The 18,825-nt window shown below is 44.4% G+C and overlaps 1 protein-coding gene across 1 annotated transcript in view; it reads left to right on the forward strand.

The window, feature by feature from the left end:
- The window catches only part of LOC144669167 (uncharacterized), a 79,674-nt gene extending 61,796 nt beyond the window's left edge, over nt 1-17,878 (forward strand). Inside the window, exon 7 of the mRNA XM_078531583.1 lies at nt 17,054-17,878. Coding sequence (XP_078387709.1) covers nt 17,054-17,753 — 700 coding nt within the window. The 3' untranslated portion in view covers nt 17,754-17,878. The remainder of the gene's footprint in view (nt 1-17,053) is intronic.
- The last annotated feature ends 947 nt before the right edge of the window (nt 17,879-18,825 follow it).

Consider the following 18,825-nt stretch of genomic DNA (forward strand, 5'->3'; position numbering starts at 1 on the left):
GTGATCAGTGGGTGGGCGGAGATGCTGGTCAGCTCAGATGGATAACTGAAAGAGAACTGCAGCAGGCAGCATTGAAAATGCTCAGGACATTGAGATGAGTGTGATGTGAGAAGGATCTGCATGTGTGGGAGGGTACTCGCATGAGGTCCCAAAAGGCCCTGCCACACATAACTTCTCCTTCCAGAATCATTCATGGGCCGGCTGCGTGCAGCTGAACTGTTAGTGGGGAAGTGGCGGTGGGATATGATGCAGAGGGACAACTCACAAAGCCTGTAATTGAAGCTGAAAGATACTGGACAGAGTTGTTCCCTCTTCGGGCGGGTGTGCACCTGACCCGAATGAGAGTAAAATAGGTGCGATGACGTCAGGCAAGCGTCCCGAAGTCATCGCGCATTCTCGTGATATTTCGCTCGGTCAGCGCGCACAAGAGGCGGCAGCGCGCCCGCCGACAATTAAGAGGCCTATGAATTAATTAAATCAGATTTTTCGCTGCTCGTCCAACCGTTTGGTTGGCAGTCGGGCGAATAGGCCAGCGGCTTTTGCATGTTTTGCAAAACCTCATCCACGGCCAGGGTGAGGTTTCGACCAGTGATTTTAAAAAAAAGCTTTTAAAACTCATTCTTAACACGTCCCTGCTCATGTGACAGAATCGCATGAGGGGACATGTTTTTAACATTTTCAAATTCTTTATTTATGTTTTTAAAATTCGTCAGCCCCCCTGAGGCAGCCCTGTGCCTTCAGGGCGCTTTCAGTGTGCTTGCCTGCACATATGTGCAAACTTTCGTGCTCACCCTCCTCCTGCTCTGACTCCGTCAGTGCTCAGAGTTGTAATGCATGATTCACGTTGGCTGGCTATTAATTATCCAGTAGTGTGAAATCGCGATCGGGGCCCGATTGTGGGCAGTGGTCGGTTTTGTGACTGTTCCTGGGCCTGCCCGCTGCACCTGCCCAACGAGGTAAAAATCCTGCCCACTTTTACACATTATTCAGTGAAAGTGAATATATTTTCAGGTTGTAAAGTGACAAAATGTTCTCACCCGTGCAACCAACTGTGATCAGAGTCTCTTAACTTTCCTAAGCCTCAGACCTCTAGGGGCTGCGCAGACATCGGCAGCGGCATGGAGACAGCCTGTGCAATGGTTCGCCCTGTTGCCTCTGATGACTTTGCCGTGGGTCCTCTGGAGAGCCGAGGCTTTGAGGGCCTTGGCTTGCTTTGGCTGTCCTCCTCTGGGCCAGCTGCTCCCTCTGTGGTGATAGAGAATGAGGATGAGGGGACAGGCAAAGGGGACTCGGAGGGAGAGGACTACCTTAGAGATTCCTGATTGGATGGCCCAGGGGTGTCCAGCTGTCGCTCCTCCACCCTTCACGTCACCGAAGGCACTGGCCTGACTACATGAGGGGAAGGAGCACCTGGAGTGACACCGAGGCACCCTGTTTCCTTCTCGTGTTGCCACTGCAAGAACTCCCTCATGGCTCCCGTGATGGAGTGCAGGACTGCGCACATCTCTGCCTTCTGGTGGACCAGGGTCTCCATGATGTTCGCCATCCTTCCCATGGAGACCTCCATTTGCGCACATCTAGGCACCACTTCATCAGAGAGTAGGTGGACGCACTCCTCTAACTCCTGTGTCACTCTGTTGAGGGCTTTCAACAGCTCTACGTGACGTTCCCATGCCTTCCGCTGATTCTCCACGATGAGTTGGAAGGCCGAATCCAGAGGCTAGTCATCTGACTCGGACCTCACAGATGACTCTTCCCCAGCAGCCCTCTGAGTGCCAGGGAGCTCGGCTGAATCTGCCTCCTCCTGCTGCGGACATGTGTCCGTGAGGAGGCATCAGATTGTGAACCTGAGCCTGCTCTAGATCTAGGTCCCACTGAGGTGTGTGTCTCTGCGCTGGTGCAGGGTGTCGGTAAGCACTGTGACAGATCTTCCAGGCTGCTTATTACCAGCTCTTTAATGGAGGTGGTGTCCTCTTGGCTGGAGGTGAGGACCTGGATGAAGCTGAGGGACTGACTGGCTGAGGGTGTTGGTCGCTTCACAGAACTCCCTGTGAACCAAAGTAGAGATAATTAGCGCATGTCAACAGAGTCAAAAGCAGGATAGAGAGAGCACTCACATTTGCATTGAGAGAGGGATGATGTGGTGCAAGATCCTCAAGTGGGTGTTCTCCGGCGACCTCACCATCATCACAGGCACGGTCCATGTCCTCACCAGTCAGGGTGCAGTGGCACCCTCCTCAAAATGAATGAGGGGCCCAATGTGGTCCACTCTACCCCTTGGTCTGGGACCTCTCCCTGCTGCTGTCAGCCAGCTCTCCTGCATGGAAACAGATGGAGATTGTGAGCAGGAGACATGGCACCATGTGGAATGTTTGTGTGGTGAGCGGAGTCATGAACAGGATGAAGACGTGAGCTCCAGAGGATATGAGCCTGATGGAGATGTGAGGGTGTATGTGAGAGTTAGTGACATTCTCCCATGACCTGTGAGATCTCTGTGGATGTGTAATGGGTTTTTGAGTGTGTGAGTTGAGAATGATGAGAAGAGTGACTTACCCTGATGGAATGGATGAGACTATTCATCCTCTTTTGGCACTGGGTGGCTGTCCTCTTTTGTAGGGCATTGACGCTGACCACTGCCGCCACCGCCTCCCATGCTGGATTGGTGACCTTGCTGGTCTTTGCCTAGAGCGTAGGTAGAGGAGATCACGGCGAGCCTCCACGGCATCCAAAAGACACTCGAAGGACGCGTCATTAAATCGGGCATCTGCAGTCTTCTTGCGTTTCGGGGCCATGTCTCCTGTGCAGCGATCCTGGGCTGGAAGCACTGAGAGATGTGCATGCGGCTACAGTTTGAATATGGCGCCTGGCGTGAGGAAGAGGTGAGGTGATTGCGTTGCGGGCGAATGAGACCCCACCCACCATTGAAATGGCATGTTTCCCGGGATTACATGATTAATGAGGCATGATTGGGATGATACAGCATGAAAAGCTGTCATTGTGGCCACTGGGTAAAACGTCCTTTTTCCTGCCCACTACCACACATAGTGTAAATCTGGAATGATTCTGCCCGTGTGCAGACCTGCAGGATGCATTCCTGGTGGTCGCACACCAGCTGCACATTCAGCGAGTGGAACCCCTTGTGGTTGATGGAGTTCACTGTGCATTGCGACGGAGATCTGAGCACCATGTGTGTGCAGTCAATCACACCCTATACCTGTGGGAAACCTGAGATCTGGGTGAATCCAATCGCTCTTGCACCCTGGCTTTCCTGGTCCGGAGCAAAATGCGCAAAGCTGTGTACTCACGCAAAGATGGCATCCGTGACCTCATGGATGCATTTGTCTTTGGAGGCTTGTGAGATCCCACAGAGATCACCTGTGGAGCCCTGAAATGAGCCATTGGCGTAGAAATTGAGCACCGTGGTCACTTTCACGGCCACTGGCAGTGGATGCCCTCCTTGTCCCCGTGCTACCAAATCCTGCAGTAGCTGGCAGATGTGACCGAACAGTTCCCTAGACATGCGGAGTCTTCAGCAAAACTGGTTCTCGGTCATCTGCAGGAATGAAAGGTGCCGTCTATAGACCCTGGGTGTCGCTCAGCACCAATCAGTGACTGCTCGCTGTGGCTCTTCAGCGGCGTGTGTAGGATCCCCAGCCGTCCCTTCTTCCTGAGGTTACTGCTCCTGCTTCTGCGCAGCGAGGGGCCTCAGTCGCACTCTCCTCCATCGTCTTCGCTCTCTGTTGGCCATCAGGCATGTGGCTAGTTTACCAGGCTCCATGATCCCTGCAGAATGAAAGACAGAGACACATGGTTAACATGGGTGTACTAAGAACCTGTCCTGGTTAAGCGTAAAGGCCCCTTAATGTTTCCTGGAGATTGCTGGCCACCACTTGGATGGCCAGAGATTAGTGCGTTGCATGGCTGCCTAAAACCCAACCCACCTCAGCCCCACTCCATCTGACTGATTGGCGGCAGCTTTGCCCATTATGCTGAATGCTGTGCTCTCAGCTTAGGTGCAGGCATTCTCTTAACCTGTGCTGCAAGGCTGCACTGTTAGCTTGAAACATGGGGGAGACTGGTCCAAACCGGGATGTTGACATTGCCAGGGGCTGGGAGCGCCTCCACTGGTGACTGCTCCATGGCCGGCTTTAGCGAGAAGATTGTACAATGTGTGCAGTCATCCAACTGTTCTGCAGCCCACTAAAATGCCCATGACTTTCCAGTCTGTGCCAGGGGCAAGAAACACTTTGGAGCACTTGATGGTACTTTGATGCCTCTGCATTGCTTGAGTGGGCAGATAAGCTAGAGACCCAACTCCAATCATATCAATGTAGCTGTGCCTGAACTGTCTCAGCTGCAGAGGAATGGTTTCATACAGGTTTTATACAGGTTTCCCCAATGCGTGGCTGCTTCCCTTGCCCACCCAACTCCCTCAACCTGAATGCTTGTGTGCTATATTCAACGGCAGGGCTGCCCTTGACCCCCGCCACAAGTTGCCTCAATGGCAGGGCTGCCCTCTTGACTCCCGTCCCCCACAAGTCACCTCAACGGCAAGGCTACCCTTGACCCCCCAACACGAGTCGCCTCAAAGGCAGGTATGCCCTTGACCACCCCACCACCCCCACAAAACATAAGTCACCTCAATGGCAAGGCTGCCATAGGCCCCACCCACCCCCACCCCCCATGCTCCTCAAGCTTGAAATCCAACAGGTGACCCTGGAGAGCGCTGCACATCGTTGGTGTGTATTCACCTCTGAGCTCCCCTCAAAGTGTAGCCCGCCAAGTGCGCACCTTTTATGTGCTGTTGTGAAACACATAGGCGAGCTTTCCTGCTGATGTGGATGGACGATTCAGCGGGGGGCAGGGACCATTCCGGTGGGTGGACCTAATAATGATATGCAGATGTATTACAATGAGGTTCCCGACGTTCAATGGCAACCCACCAAACTGGTTTCCTGTCGTTGTAAAACCGATCACGTCATATTGTCTGCTCACATCACCGAACATGCCCGATGCCAGCAGGCACAGAAAATCCAGCTTACATCTTTCAGGCAGTGCATTCTAGATCATAACGTTTTTCTATATATTTCTTTTCTCATGTGCCTCTGGTTCTTTTGCCAGTAGCCCTAAACCTCTGCCCTCTGGTTATCCATCCTCTACCACTGGAAACAATTTCTTCTAATTTATTCTATCAAAACCCTTGAAGATTTTAAGTACCGTCACCAAATCTTCCCTTAACTATTCCTGCATTAAGAAGAGCAGTCCCAGTTTCTCTGTGTAATTGTGGTCATTTATCCATAGCACCATTCTAGTAATTCTGCTCTACAGGTCTAAGGCCTTAAAACCCTTCCTAGTGTGTGGTGCCCATGCAGAATGAGCCTAAATAGCTGGGACCTAACCATTGTTTTATTGAAGTTTTGCTTAACTCCCTTGCTTTTGTACTCTATGAGCCTCTGTATATAAACGCTGCATTTGCTGCCAATGCAGTGCATGCACAGTTGTACCTCTTCACACCGTGATGTTATTACAAGCGATGGAGATCAGAACTCTACTCATTCATTCAACCTCGGTGTGATCGTTATTCTCTCTGTTTAGTGTCTCATTTTTTAAGATTTCAGAACAAAATACAATACCCATTTTCCATTTTAAAGGCAATTTCCTTTCACTTTAACTTTTCCTCTGGCATAAACCCATTTCAAACAACGAGGATAGAGGTTGGAGACTTCAAACTCCCTTTAAAATGCAATAGAGCAGATTTTCATGTTCCTGCTTCTAAAGCTACTGAAACACTTGGACACAGCCACAAAGATTAAAATTGGGTTGGGAAATTGGCTGGCTCTCTTATGAGTACGTGATCCTCCTCATCTGATTTTTCAATGCACTGTACCTGAATGATTCAACATGCCCAAGTTAGAAACATAAAAATCTGCACCAAGTTTTAAAAAATTAGATGAGAATACTAAATATATAAATCACGTGTTAACTAACCTCAAATTCTGAGTGGCAATTTAAATTTGGGCATCTGCTTTCCATTGTCGGCAAGACTCAGCTTTAGGTTTTCTGCATGTGCGTGGACAAGTCCACATGCTCAGATGGGTGCTGCGGCCATCTTGTGTTGGCAAGAGACACAGTGATTTACAAATTCAAGTAGTCTGTATTTTTTAACAGCCATCTCAACTTGTGCTGTCACCTTCAAAGGCTCTGTGTATACACTCCATTCCTGATTCTGCATTCTCACACCCCCTTTAAAATTGTACGATTTAGTTTATATTGCCTCTCCTCATTAATCCTACCAAACTGAATCACTCCACATTTCTGTGTTAAATTTCATCTACCAAGTACCTGACCACTTGTCTTATGCCCTACTGAACTCTGTTACCATCCGCCTCATTGCTAAATAGCTTGTTACCTCAGATGGCGTAGTGGCGCAGTAATAATGTTGCTACCTCACAGCTCCAGGGAGCTTTGGTGTCTGTCTGTATGGAGTTCGCATGTTTGTCCCATGTCTGCGTGGGTTTCTGCCGAGTGCTCAGGTTTCCTCCCACAAGACAGTGGAGTGGCTACGGTAAATTGTCTCCCAGTGTGTGTGGCTGTGTGAGTGTGTGCCATGTGATGGACTGGCATCCTGTCCTGGGTGTACCCTGCCTAGTGCAACTTGCCTATTGGGATAGGCTCTGACTCCACACGACCCTGAATTGGATGAAACAGTCCTGGAAAAGTGAGTGAGTTTGTTACCTCTTACTTTACCAAGCACTTTTTGTAAGTCCATATGTGCAACATCAATTGCACTTCCCTCATCCTCATTAAAGATCTCAATCAAGGCTTCCTATCTGCACTGTCATACGAGGTCAGCAGGCGACAAGGATCCATGCATTCATAGTGCTTTACCATGTTAAAATGTCTCAAGCATTTCACTGAATTTATAACTTTTGAAGTAACTGTTTAGGAGAAAAGAGGAGAAAAAGAGTGTAGTACAAGGTCAAAACCTATTTGCTTGGCATGAATATTGTAAGGCTAGAATTTTATGTTCAGCATGTGGGTGCGCACCCGACACACCCGAGTGTAATATGATGCGCGATGACGTTGGGCGTGCGTCCCGACGTCATCGCGCACTCGCGTGATATTTCGTTTGGCGGGCGCGTGCCAGAGTTGGCTGCGCGCCTGCCAATAATTGAAAGGCCTAAGGCCATTAACAAGCTCATTAAAATCAAATTAACGATGCCTGTCCAACCTTGCAGTTAGCAGACAGGCGAAAAGGCCAATTGGCCTTTACATTTTTTAGGAAACCTCATCCATGAGTGGAATGAGGTTTCCTAAAGCAAATAAACATTAACTAAAAACTCTATTTTTGAATTATAACCATGTCTCAGCTCATGTGACAGAGTCAAATGAGGGGACGTTTTAAAATTTTTTTTACTGTCTTTAATATTTTTTTTTAAAGTGCGCTTCATGTCTCAGGGAGATTGAAACGCTCTTTCGCGCGCCAGGCCCGCTCTCCCTCCTCCCCTCCACCTGCACAGGTAGCGCTGCTGCTCACGTTCCACGTAAGGCGGGCCTTAATTGGCCCGCCTACGTGAAATCACGGTGCAGAGCCAATCGCGGGCGGCGGTCAGCTTCCTGACTGCCCCCGCGTACTCCTACCGAGCCTGCCCGACGACAGAATAATTCTGGGCTTTGTGTCGTGTGGTGAAGAATGAATTGCTTGTAAAACAAAAGGATGATGTATGATAAGGGTAATAGTTTTCTGCAGTAATGTTTGCTGGCATGCTAATCGCAAATATATGTGCTGACAGGGCTTTACCCCTCAGACCCCCAATATTGGATCTGAAACTGAATGCTATGTAAATAAAGTTGTATTAATGATTAACTTTATGATTACAAATGTATCTCACATAGATTAGAAAACACATTTTTTTCCATAGTGTCCCACAGGGTAATGAAAAGACTTGCCTTCACATTGAGACTTTTGTAAGCTCAGGATGTCCCCAAGTGCTTTACAGCCAATGGAGTACTTTAGAAGTGCAGGCACTGCCCATCATAAGTTGGATAAGACACTTTGTCATTTGGCTTTTTTTATCTAGGGGAGAATTTTCTCCCCGTCGGGGTTGTTGAGTGGGAGCAAACGCAGGTGTGAATGCAGCCGATCGCTGCCCGCAGTCAGCTGCGCGCCGCCATTTTACGTGGGCGGGCCAACTAAGGGGGGGTGGGGGTGGGGGGGGGGGTTGCTGGGGGTGGGGTTGGACGGGAAGCTCAGTTTATTGATTTAATTGAGAGTTAGCTGGCCTTAAAAGGCCTTTGACAGTTCAGCGGGCACGCAGCTGACTTGCGCCCGACATCACCGCGCGCCATTTTACGCCTCGGCGAGCGGGCCCCGTCCCTGCTTGCTGAGCCAAAGATTCTGCCCCTAGAGACTCCCAATGGCCAACTCATAAACCTCCCGAGGGTTGCATTTCATATTTCCCAAAATATGCAAAATTAGAAAGATGAACAGCCAGTAGTATGATAAATTTCTTCATAGAAAACCTGCAGTCACATCCATAAGGTATTGGCTACTACCTTGGGCCCAGGATATTTTTTACAAAGTACCATTCATTTCTGACCAAGAGTATAGTTTGCTACCAGTGGGTATTTGTGTTTTAATAAAAACAACTTGAACTTTTTAATTTAAAAGGAAATTATGTTGATTTTTGATTTTCCGACTTTAACATAAAAATCAGTAGGTTCTCACAATTTTCTGTGGTGCTATTTTAACATTCATTTTGAGTGAACTAGGAGCTGAGTTAAGCTATAGCCAAAGCAAATAGGACATCAGCTTGTATTAATAGGACGATTCAGCATAAAACAAAGTGCACAATTTTGTTCTTGTACAAGACCTTGAGGAGACCACATTCAGAATATTGCACCCAGTTTTGGTCCCCTGATATGAAGGGTGATATAGAAGCTGTGGAAATCGTTCAATGGGGAAACACAAGAACGATTCACAGCTAAAACAACTTTAATTGCTTGAGAAAGATTTAAAAAGATGGATTATATTCACTTCAGAGATGTGTAAACTTCAGGATTATTTGATAGGGGTACATGAAATAGATAAAGGACAACATTGTGTTCTTATTGATGGATTACTTAGTTTGATAGATTGGGGATACCAGGACTCATAAAATATGTTGCATAATGGTGGGGTTAAATGTTAGGCAGTTCTTTTCCCAGAAAATGGTAGATGTTTGAAACAAGTTGCCGTCTTGTTCAATGCTGACACCCTGAAAAAGTTCATAGGAGAGCTGGAACAGCTCTTAGCGGGGCAGAGATCACACCTCATAAAAGGTAGGTGAAAACCAGGTAATATAAACATTGTCAATGTGATAGCTTGGAATAGTTTCTGATCACCTAAGGTGGTAGAAGAGAGATTTTCTAGATTGTGTTTTTTTTTCCCCTTTAAATGGCTTTTTAAAAAATCTTTCTCTTGCCTCTTCCAGGAGATTACAAGGCTACTGAAGGGTAGGGGGCATTAATCACAATACCTTGGGCAGCACAACTCTGCATGATAGACTTGATGAGGATACAAATGCATCTCGGCCGATTCGGTGCAGCACAGGCACTGTGCACCCACAATTGGGAGGTCCAAGACCAGCCAGAAATTGGGACTTGGGCCGTACTTCAGTCATTTGGCTGAGCCACTGTCAAATTTCCACCAGGTAGCTTGCTCATTTCAGGGGATGAATTTCAGGTTATTTCCCCCTCCCCACCACTCGCAGCCTCACTACCCCCACGGCTGCCCCAAACGTGTTGACTGTTGAGCAAAGCTGCTGTTCCAATCCAATTTATTCAACTACTTCTTCAAATTTACATACTTTTTATTCAAAATATTTTTAAAATTTAGACCTTTGGGGTGACATAATCTGATTGCATCACAGGCCATAGCATTATGTACTTATAGAGCACTTATCATGACAATAACTCTCTAAATAGATAATCCTTCTCAGCTCCTTTGCTGTGTTATTTGTTTCTTTCTGCATAAGGAAACCTTATATTTATGCTAATCCAGAACCATCAATCATCCCATAAATAGGTGTGGACTCGATAGTTGATGCTTCAAGAATTTATAGGAGCCCTGTAGAGTTATATTGTCTTCATTATTTAACATTACTGTAAAGAATATTGCTGTTTTGAAAAGTATTTAGGTATGATAAACAATGTTGTTAAAGCTTTTCCATCAAGAAATTTAAAACACAAGTCTCCCATATTATTACTATTATTATACTGTATTATTGGAAACCATATTTTATGGAGTTTCAAATAAGGGAATATTTAAGCAAAATCTTACTAGCAACAGCTGTATTCATATTAACATTAATTGTTTTGATGGGTTGTATCAGCAGCATTATGCACATCTTAGTGCTCAAGGCTCTGTGACAGATAAACATATTACTGAAATCTGTTTTTGGCAGTAATTTTAAGCAGAATGCCAGTTATGTTTTTTCTCCCACTTAAAAACACCTCCTCTTCCTTCAGGTACTATGCCCTAAGAGAGCATTGGTGATCACAGACTTCATTGGATGGGTCCATGATTATGCTTAGCAAAGTACTGCAGTGGTTTGCCATTGCCTTCTGTAGTATGGCTGGCCAGGAAACTCTCCCTCTCTTACCACCCACCATCAGATGTATTGGAAGGATTTACAGGTTGAGAATCAACCTGTTTGTCCTCGTTATGAATGCACCTTCTAATGTCATCAAGTCCTGAAGTGGGACTTGAAGCCGGAGCTTTTAGCCCAGAGGTCATCCATACTTAAAACACAGACCCCTCGTTAATCAGAAGCGCAGTTTGGAATTGGGCTTTAACTCTATAGTGACCCTCAACACCACCCATAACCTTTATACGATCTTTATTAAGGCAAAGGTGTACACAAAGTGGTGGATTTGGAAATAAGTTGGTAAAAACTTGGAAAATATTTGCCAGTGGGCAGTGTTCTCTTTTGCTAAAATCAGCTAATGTTAACTTCCACTGATTTATGTTTATTATATGATGCTGCAGTCTAGATGACACTGTTAGACTTCTCACCAAGGTCCTTCATCAGGTCAACAAGAGACTGGAATATATTGTCGTCACCTGTTCAAGTCAGTACAATTTGAAAACCTCTAGCCTATCCTTTCTAGATCAGGGATGGAGAATGGAACTGCTGCTTGATACAGAGAACTAATTCAGGACATAGATCAAGAAGCAAGCGATTTGGGCTGTCTATTCAGGAATTTTAAAAAAGTAATGAAAGCGGAGGCTATCTTATAGTCAGGCCCTAGTACCAGAGACCGAAGTCAGAAATTCTCTGAAGCTTAAAATCAGAATAGGTAAGCCTGCACTACCAATAATAATATGTGAAGAATAATGAAGCATTTTCTAGATTTAAGTATTGCTTTTCTAGTATGTCACTGAAATGTGCTTCCTCTCGGAACAATAAGGCGTGGGTTTGAAGCCACATTTCCAGTTTGTGATTTCTGATGCAACATTGGAAAAATTGTCAAAGGAATATTTTATGCATTTCTTCATATTGATGGAAAATTGGACTATGGCCCACCTTTCAGTAGCTGATAGAGCTTTGGTCAACCAGAGGTCTGGAAAAAAGGTTCCCTACCTATCCTTTCAGCTGCAGAATGCTGTTTGATATAAAAAGATTTAAAAGGGAGAGGCAACTATAAAACTCAGAACTCTTGTTCCTGCATTTTGCTGGTCCCTATGCTGCTTTCAGTAATACAACATAGTGCAACTTTAACACATGTCCAAATGTTGCAGGTGTCAATGTTTCTGAATTGAATAGGACAAATATTTAGCCCTGCATTGTGGGGTGTACAGAATGGGTCAACAGATGCAGGCATGCAAACACTGAGAACTGATACCAGCCTGACTCTGAATTGATGGGAAACTATAACAGAGGCTACATTGTGCCAGAATCATTTTAGAATAATTCAATTTACAAAATGTATATTGAAGTTAAAAAGGACAGGACTGAAACTGGTCATGAGCTAGGACACAAAACAGATGGAATAGCATTTGCCCCGTTATACCAGATGTGCAATATTTAGTTTTACTGAGTTCAACGGAACTGAATATTGGATAGGGCATGTAACAGGAAACTGAGGTGCTAAACCTCTTGTACTGTGTCTCGGCCCATTTCCAATTTCCAGCATGACCTCTGGCTCTTATGTGGAGTCTGTTTTACTATATAAATGTGATATCACCTTACTGCAAAACTGTTGCACTGTCCAAATTGAAGATTTTTTTTTTTTTACACATGTACATATACATTTAGAGTGGACTGGTGGAAATGTTACTGAATTAGTAATCCAGAAGCCCAGGCTTTTGCTCTGGGAATATCAGTTCAAATTGCACAAGGCAGCTGGTGGGATTTAAATTCAATTCATTAATAAATCTGGAATTGAAAGCTAGTCTCAGTAATGGTGACCATGAAATTATCAAATTGTTGTAAAAACCCATTTGATTCACTAATGTCCTTTAGGGAAGAAAATCTGATATCCTTATGCATCCTGGCCTACATGTAACTCCAGACCCACAGCAATGCAGTTGACTCTTAACTGCGCTCTAAAATGGCTGAACAAATCACTCAGTTGTAGCAAACCTTGACAGAAAAGTCACAAAGTAATAAAACTGGATCTGGCACCAACTGAGCCATTGGACACAACAATGCAGACCTTGCCCAGTTAACCTTGCAAAGTCCTCCATACTAACATCTGGGAGCTTGTCAAGCTCCAACCTGACATGGGCATACTTTACCAAATCATACATTACAGTCAATGTCCTAGGCAACTCCTTCACAATTCCTAGGTATGTCTTCCCACTGGTGGGACAGACCCGCCAGAGGCAGTGACACAGTGGTATACATTCGAGAGGAAGTTGCCCTGGGAGTCCTTAACATTGACTCCAGACCTCATGAAGTCTCATGACATCACACAAACATAGGCTAGGAAACCTCCCATGATTATCGCATACCACTTTCCCTCAGCTGAAGAAAGTGGTACTCCATGTTGAACACTGCTTAGAAGAAGCATTGAAGGTAGCAAGCATTGAATGTACTCTGGGTGGGAGACTTCAATGTCCATCGCCAAGAGTGACTCAGTAGCACCACGACTGACTGCACTAGCCGAGCCCTGAAGGACATAACTGCCAGGCTGGGCCTGTGGTGGGTGTTGATGGAACCATTGAGAAGGAAAAACCTCCTTGACCCCCTCCTCAGCAGTTGACCTTAGCAAATGCATCCCATCATCATGAATTGATAGGAGTAACTACCGCACAGTCCATTTGGAGACAAGGTCCTATCTTCACACTGAAGATACGGTCCATTATGTGTGGCACTACCACCATGTTAAATGGAATAGATTCAGAATGGATCTAGCAGTTCAAAACTGAGCAACCATGAGATGCTGTGGACCATCTGCAGCAGCAGAATTGTATTCAACCACAATTTGTAACCTCATGGCCTGGCATATACCTCATTCAATTACCATTAACATCAAGCCGGGGATCAACCCTGGTTCAATGAGGAGTGCAGGAGAACATGCCAGGCATACCTAAAAATGAAGTGCCAACCCCCTGGTGAGGCACAAGTCAGAGCTATATGCATGCTAAACAGCAGAAGCAGCATGAGATAGACAAAGCTAAGTGATCCCATACCCAACAGATAAGATCAAAGCTCTGCAGTCCTGCTACATTCAGTTGTGAATGGTGGTGGTCAATTGATCAGCTAACTGGAGGAGGAGGCTCCACAGATATCACCATCCTCAATGATGGAGAAGCCCAGGACATCAGTGCAAAAGATAAGGCTGAAGCATTTGCAACAATCTTCATCCTGAATTGCCGAGTGGATGATCCATCTCAGCCTCCTCTGAAGGTCCCCAGCATCACAAATGCCAGTCTCCAGCCAGTTAGATTCACTCCACGTGATATCAAGGATGGCTGAAGGCACTGGATACAGCAAAGGTTATGGGCCCTGACAATATTCCGGCAATAGTACTGAAGACTTTTGCTCCAGAACTAGCCACACTCATAGCAAAGCCGTTCCTGTACAGCCACAAGACCAGCATCTACCCAATAATGTGAAAAATTTCTCAAATATGACTGTCCACAAAGCAGGACAAATCCAATCTGACCAATTATTGTCTCATCATTCTACTCTCGAGCATCAGCAAAGTGATGTAAGGTGTCACCGACAGTGCCATCAAGGAGCACTTGCTCAGCAATAACCTGCTCACCAATGCAGAGATTGGCTTCTGCCAAGAACATATGGCTCCTGACCTCATTATAGCCTTGGTCCAAACAAGGACAAAGGAGCTGAATTCAAGAGACGATGTGAGAGTGACTGACCTTGACATCAAAGCAGCATTTGACTGAGTTCTAAAAATTTGAAGTCAATGGGACTTAGGGGGAAAACTTTCCACTGGTTGAGCATACCTGTCACAAAGGAAAATAGTTGTGGTTGTTGTAGACCAATCATCTCTGCCGCAGGACATTGCTTCAGGAGTTCCCCAGGGTAGTGTCCTCAGCCTAACCATCTACATCTACTTCACTGCTTCACTAATTAGCTTCCTTCCATCATGATGTCTGAAGTTGGGATGTACTCTGATTGCACAGGTTTTGGTACCATTGATGATTCCTCAGATACTGAAGCAGTCCATGTCCTTATGCTGCAAGACCTGGACAACCCTTGGGCTGACAAGTGGCAAATAACATTTTTAGCACACAGTGCCAGGCAATGACCATCTCCAACAAGGGAGTATCTAACCATCTCCCCTTGACATTCAATGACATTGCCATCGCTGAATCCCCCACTATCAACATCCTGGGGTTACTCTTGACCAGAAACTAAATTAGAAAAGCCATATAAATACTGCGCCTCCAAGAGCAGGCCGGAGACTGAGAATTCTGTGGTGAGCAGCTCATCTCCTGACTCTCTAAAACCTTTCCATCATCTACAAGGCACAAATCAGGAGTGTGATGCAATACTGTCCACTTGCCTGGATGAGTGCAGCTCCAACAACACTCAAGAAGCTCAACACCATCCAGGGCAAAGCGGCTCACTTGATCAGCACCCCATCTGCCACATTAAACATTCACTCCCTCCACCAGTCATGCATAATTGTCAGCGGTGTCTTTTACTTTTACAGAATGCATTGCAGCAAATCACCAGTACTCCTTTGACAGCACTTTCCAAACCTGCGACCCCTATCACCTAGAAGGACAAGGGCAACCAATGCAGGAGAACACCACCTCCTGTAAGCTTCCCTACAAGCCACACACTAAACTGACTTGGAACCATATCACCGTTGCTTCACTGTCACTGGGCCAAAAATCTGGAAATCCCTTCCTAACAGCACTGTGTGTGTACCTACATCAGATAGACTGCAGTGGTTCAATAAAGTGACTCACCATCACCTTCTCAAGGGCAGTAGGGCATGGGAAAGAAATATTGGCATTGCTAGCAATGCTCATGTGCCATGAAAGAATAAAAAAAAGTTTCCAGATCTCACACATTGATGAACTAGGACTAATCTTTAATTGGTAAAATAATTTAACATTGAATTGTCAAGTCATTCAGACATATTAGACAATGGTTACATTTTGCCCATGTGTGGTTGGGACTTGTTTGTACAAGTGTTTATTTTTGTGTTTGAGTTTACTTAAAGACATCAGCATTTAAAAATATAATCTGTGTTTTATAGAATGATCTTGAAAAATAGGTGAAGGTTTATAACTAGTAGCGTCTACTTCACTGCAAATTTAGTGTTGGTGCTGCAATGAATTGCATCATGAATCTAGGGCTATGGGCTGATTTGACATAGGAGCCAAGTGAACAAAGCTTGGAACTAATTTCGCTCTGCTTTTATTCCAACTCATGTCGGACTTTGACACCCAATTTATAGCTCTGCATTTATTTGACATCAAAAAGTACCTATCAAATTCTGCTTTTATTCAGTGTGAGCGAAGATATGCCTCCTTTATCCACGCTATTGCTACTTCTCTTCATGGTTGTTATTTTTATGTATTAAGAAACTCTGCTTTAATAGTGAAATAATTATCATTTGTAAGAAAGAAGACTCTGGTTACTTGATTATTTTTATGATGATTAACAAGTTTCTGATTAGTGACACTACACATAGGTACAAGGTTTCCACTCGGTATCACACCATCATTGTTGTAAAAACAGTGCAGTACATAAACAACTGCCTTCCAGTCACTTCTGTGCTTGTCAATACCCAGTAATTGATGATGTTATTCAGATTTGACAGTTCTTAATATTAAAGATAAAGTTACTTAATTTAAGCGTTTGAATTGGCCACTTAATTTTGATGTTGAAAAGCAAAATATCTTTAGTTGAGAAATTGACATTCCCCTCCACCCTGGTTTTTTTGACCCTCTTCCCTAAAACAAATAGCTTCCAGTCACATTGCCCTTAAGCCACTTGCTTGACTTCCCTTCCTCCTCTTTCCGATCAGTACCTTGTGATGTGGAGCTGTATGAATCATCAACAGGCTCACCTTTTTGTTGATTATGCTTTATTTTTAAATCATTTGATAATGTTTATTAGGTTATTATAATTGTTTACCTTTTCTTTTGTGAATTTTCTGTTCATCAAAGTGAGGAATGTTTATAACAGTAAAAGGAGCACATTTGTGTTTTGGGTGACCAGTACCGAACACTCCAAGGTCAGAAACAGCACAACTTAATACAGTTAAAATTCCTCCATTCTTGCCCAAGCAATGTTCCTCAAATTCATGCCCAAATGTAACATTTTTTTTCATTTCCCACTCTTTTGTTTCCTTGAGTGAAGTTGCCAATTAGGAGCATTTTTGCAGACCATCCTCACACCACAAGGGATTCTAAAAAACAACAGCTGGAAATGACTTTTAATGCCATTGATCTGGGCTGATTTTGATTCAATACAATCAATGTGTACATTTGATGTTGAATCAATTCTATATCTAGATGAAAAAAACAAGTATAAAATAATTTAGGATGTCAGAGTTTAATAGGGATTCATTTATTTTTCAGAGCTGACAATGACAATGAGGAGGAGTATCCAGTTACAGATGGGAGTGAGTATAACTCAGGAGAAGAGTTGACATTTGCTGAGGATGAAAATGTCAGTTTTTTAGAGGCAGTTGGGGTAAACCATGAAGAACCTACGAGCAGGTTGGAAGGCAATGGAAGTACAGCTCAGCTTGACATTGCACAGGGAAACATCTGTGCTACAGAACTGAGCTCTCTGCTGGAAAATTTTAATTTTAATGCAGATGTAGATGTCTGTGCTGCAGAACTGCAACAGGATACAAAAGATGACAACAAATCTGAGTCAGACATGGCCACTGAGGAAGCTGGAAAGAATATCTGTGGGACCGAGTTAGATCAGAAAGATTTCTTTGAGCCTACAACTATCGGTGCAGCGAACGTTGACATCTATGGCACCGAATTAGAAGGTTTTGTTGCAGAAAAGGATACAGACGATGAAACTAAGGAAGGCACTGAGATTGCTATTGAACCCCCTGATGAACTAGGTGATGAGGTCACAGAAGAAGCTGTGCCTCATTATGAAGTTGGAGTTAGTGGAACAGTGGAAAACACCCAAGATCAGGTGGATGAAGGTCCGAAGAGCACAAGGGATATTATGGGCAAATCTGAATTAATAGCTGATGACAATCTGCCCACAGCAGAAAATCAGGATGCTGAAGGAGACAGCAGTATACTAGAGTAAACATTCAAAACCTTGATAGTTAATTAGCAGAGAAAAATATTATTTTGTAACAATGGGATTATCTTTTAGTAGAACATAAATAATTTGATATGATTAAAATGTTGTTTGTCCTGTTAGAATTTGATTGTAAAAAAAGATTTTGTGAATTAACGCCCATAAATTCGAAAAATCTTGAATAAGGACAAAGGGGAGACAGTTGTTGGCAGTTCTTCCAGTGGCAGGGTATAGGGAGCTGTTAACTAAACCATACAAATTGCATGGTTTCTGGTTTGATTCACAGTCTCTCTTTAGGTACATTCACATGAGGCGAAGGGAATTGTACCTCTAAGCTAGAACGGGGAAAACAGCCAAGGTTCCTTCCCCCGATTGCTACTCACATGTGTGGATATCACATATGGGACAGGAGTGGGTTTGGCTGTGATATTAACATCTCTCCGTTGATTGATTGTCTCCTAGCAATTGCTCTTTAGGCCTACACCTGAAGAATGACCCTTCGGGGTCTGCTAATGGCAGAGGCCGTTTGGCACACATGTATGTTATACTGAGCAGTTATGAACAATTTAATTGGAGAATACTTGGAGACTTTTACTCCGCTTTGCAACGAGGATTTTCTTTAAAGGTAGGTGGATAGACATATTCCCAAATATAAAATTAAAATATCATTTGTTTTTAGAAATTAGTCACATATACACAGGTACTGGAAAGGGTGCAAAAAAAACATTTAACAAGGTTGATAAGAACTGTGAGACCATCAGGAAAGGATGGATATCATGGCTGTGTTTTCTCTTAAAGGCCCATTAGTGATCTGCTCATTCAAATTGTGAAGGCTTTTGTGAGAGTAGACAGACAGAGAGAGTGTTTCCACTTTGGGGAAGAGCAAAACTTATAAATATAAGATAATCCCCATGAAATTAAACAGGGAGCTTGGAGGATGCTTCTTTGCCCAGAGAGTGTGGAACTCGCTGCTGTGGGGAATGGTTTAGCAAACAGTGTGGATACATTTGAGGGGAAACTAAATGAGCATTTGAGGGAGAATGGACTGAGGATTACACTATTAGTGTTAGATGAGGAA

Source organism: Cetorhinus maximus, chromosome 2 (genome assembly GCF_964194155.1).
Source record: "Cetorhinus maximus chromosome 2, sCetMax3.hap1.1, whole genome shotgun sequence".
NCBI lineage: Eukaryota > Metazoa > Chordata > Chondrichthyes > Lamniformes > Cetorhinidae > Cetorhinus > Cetorhinus maximus.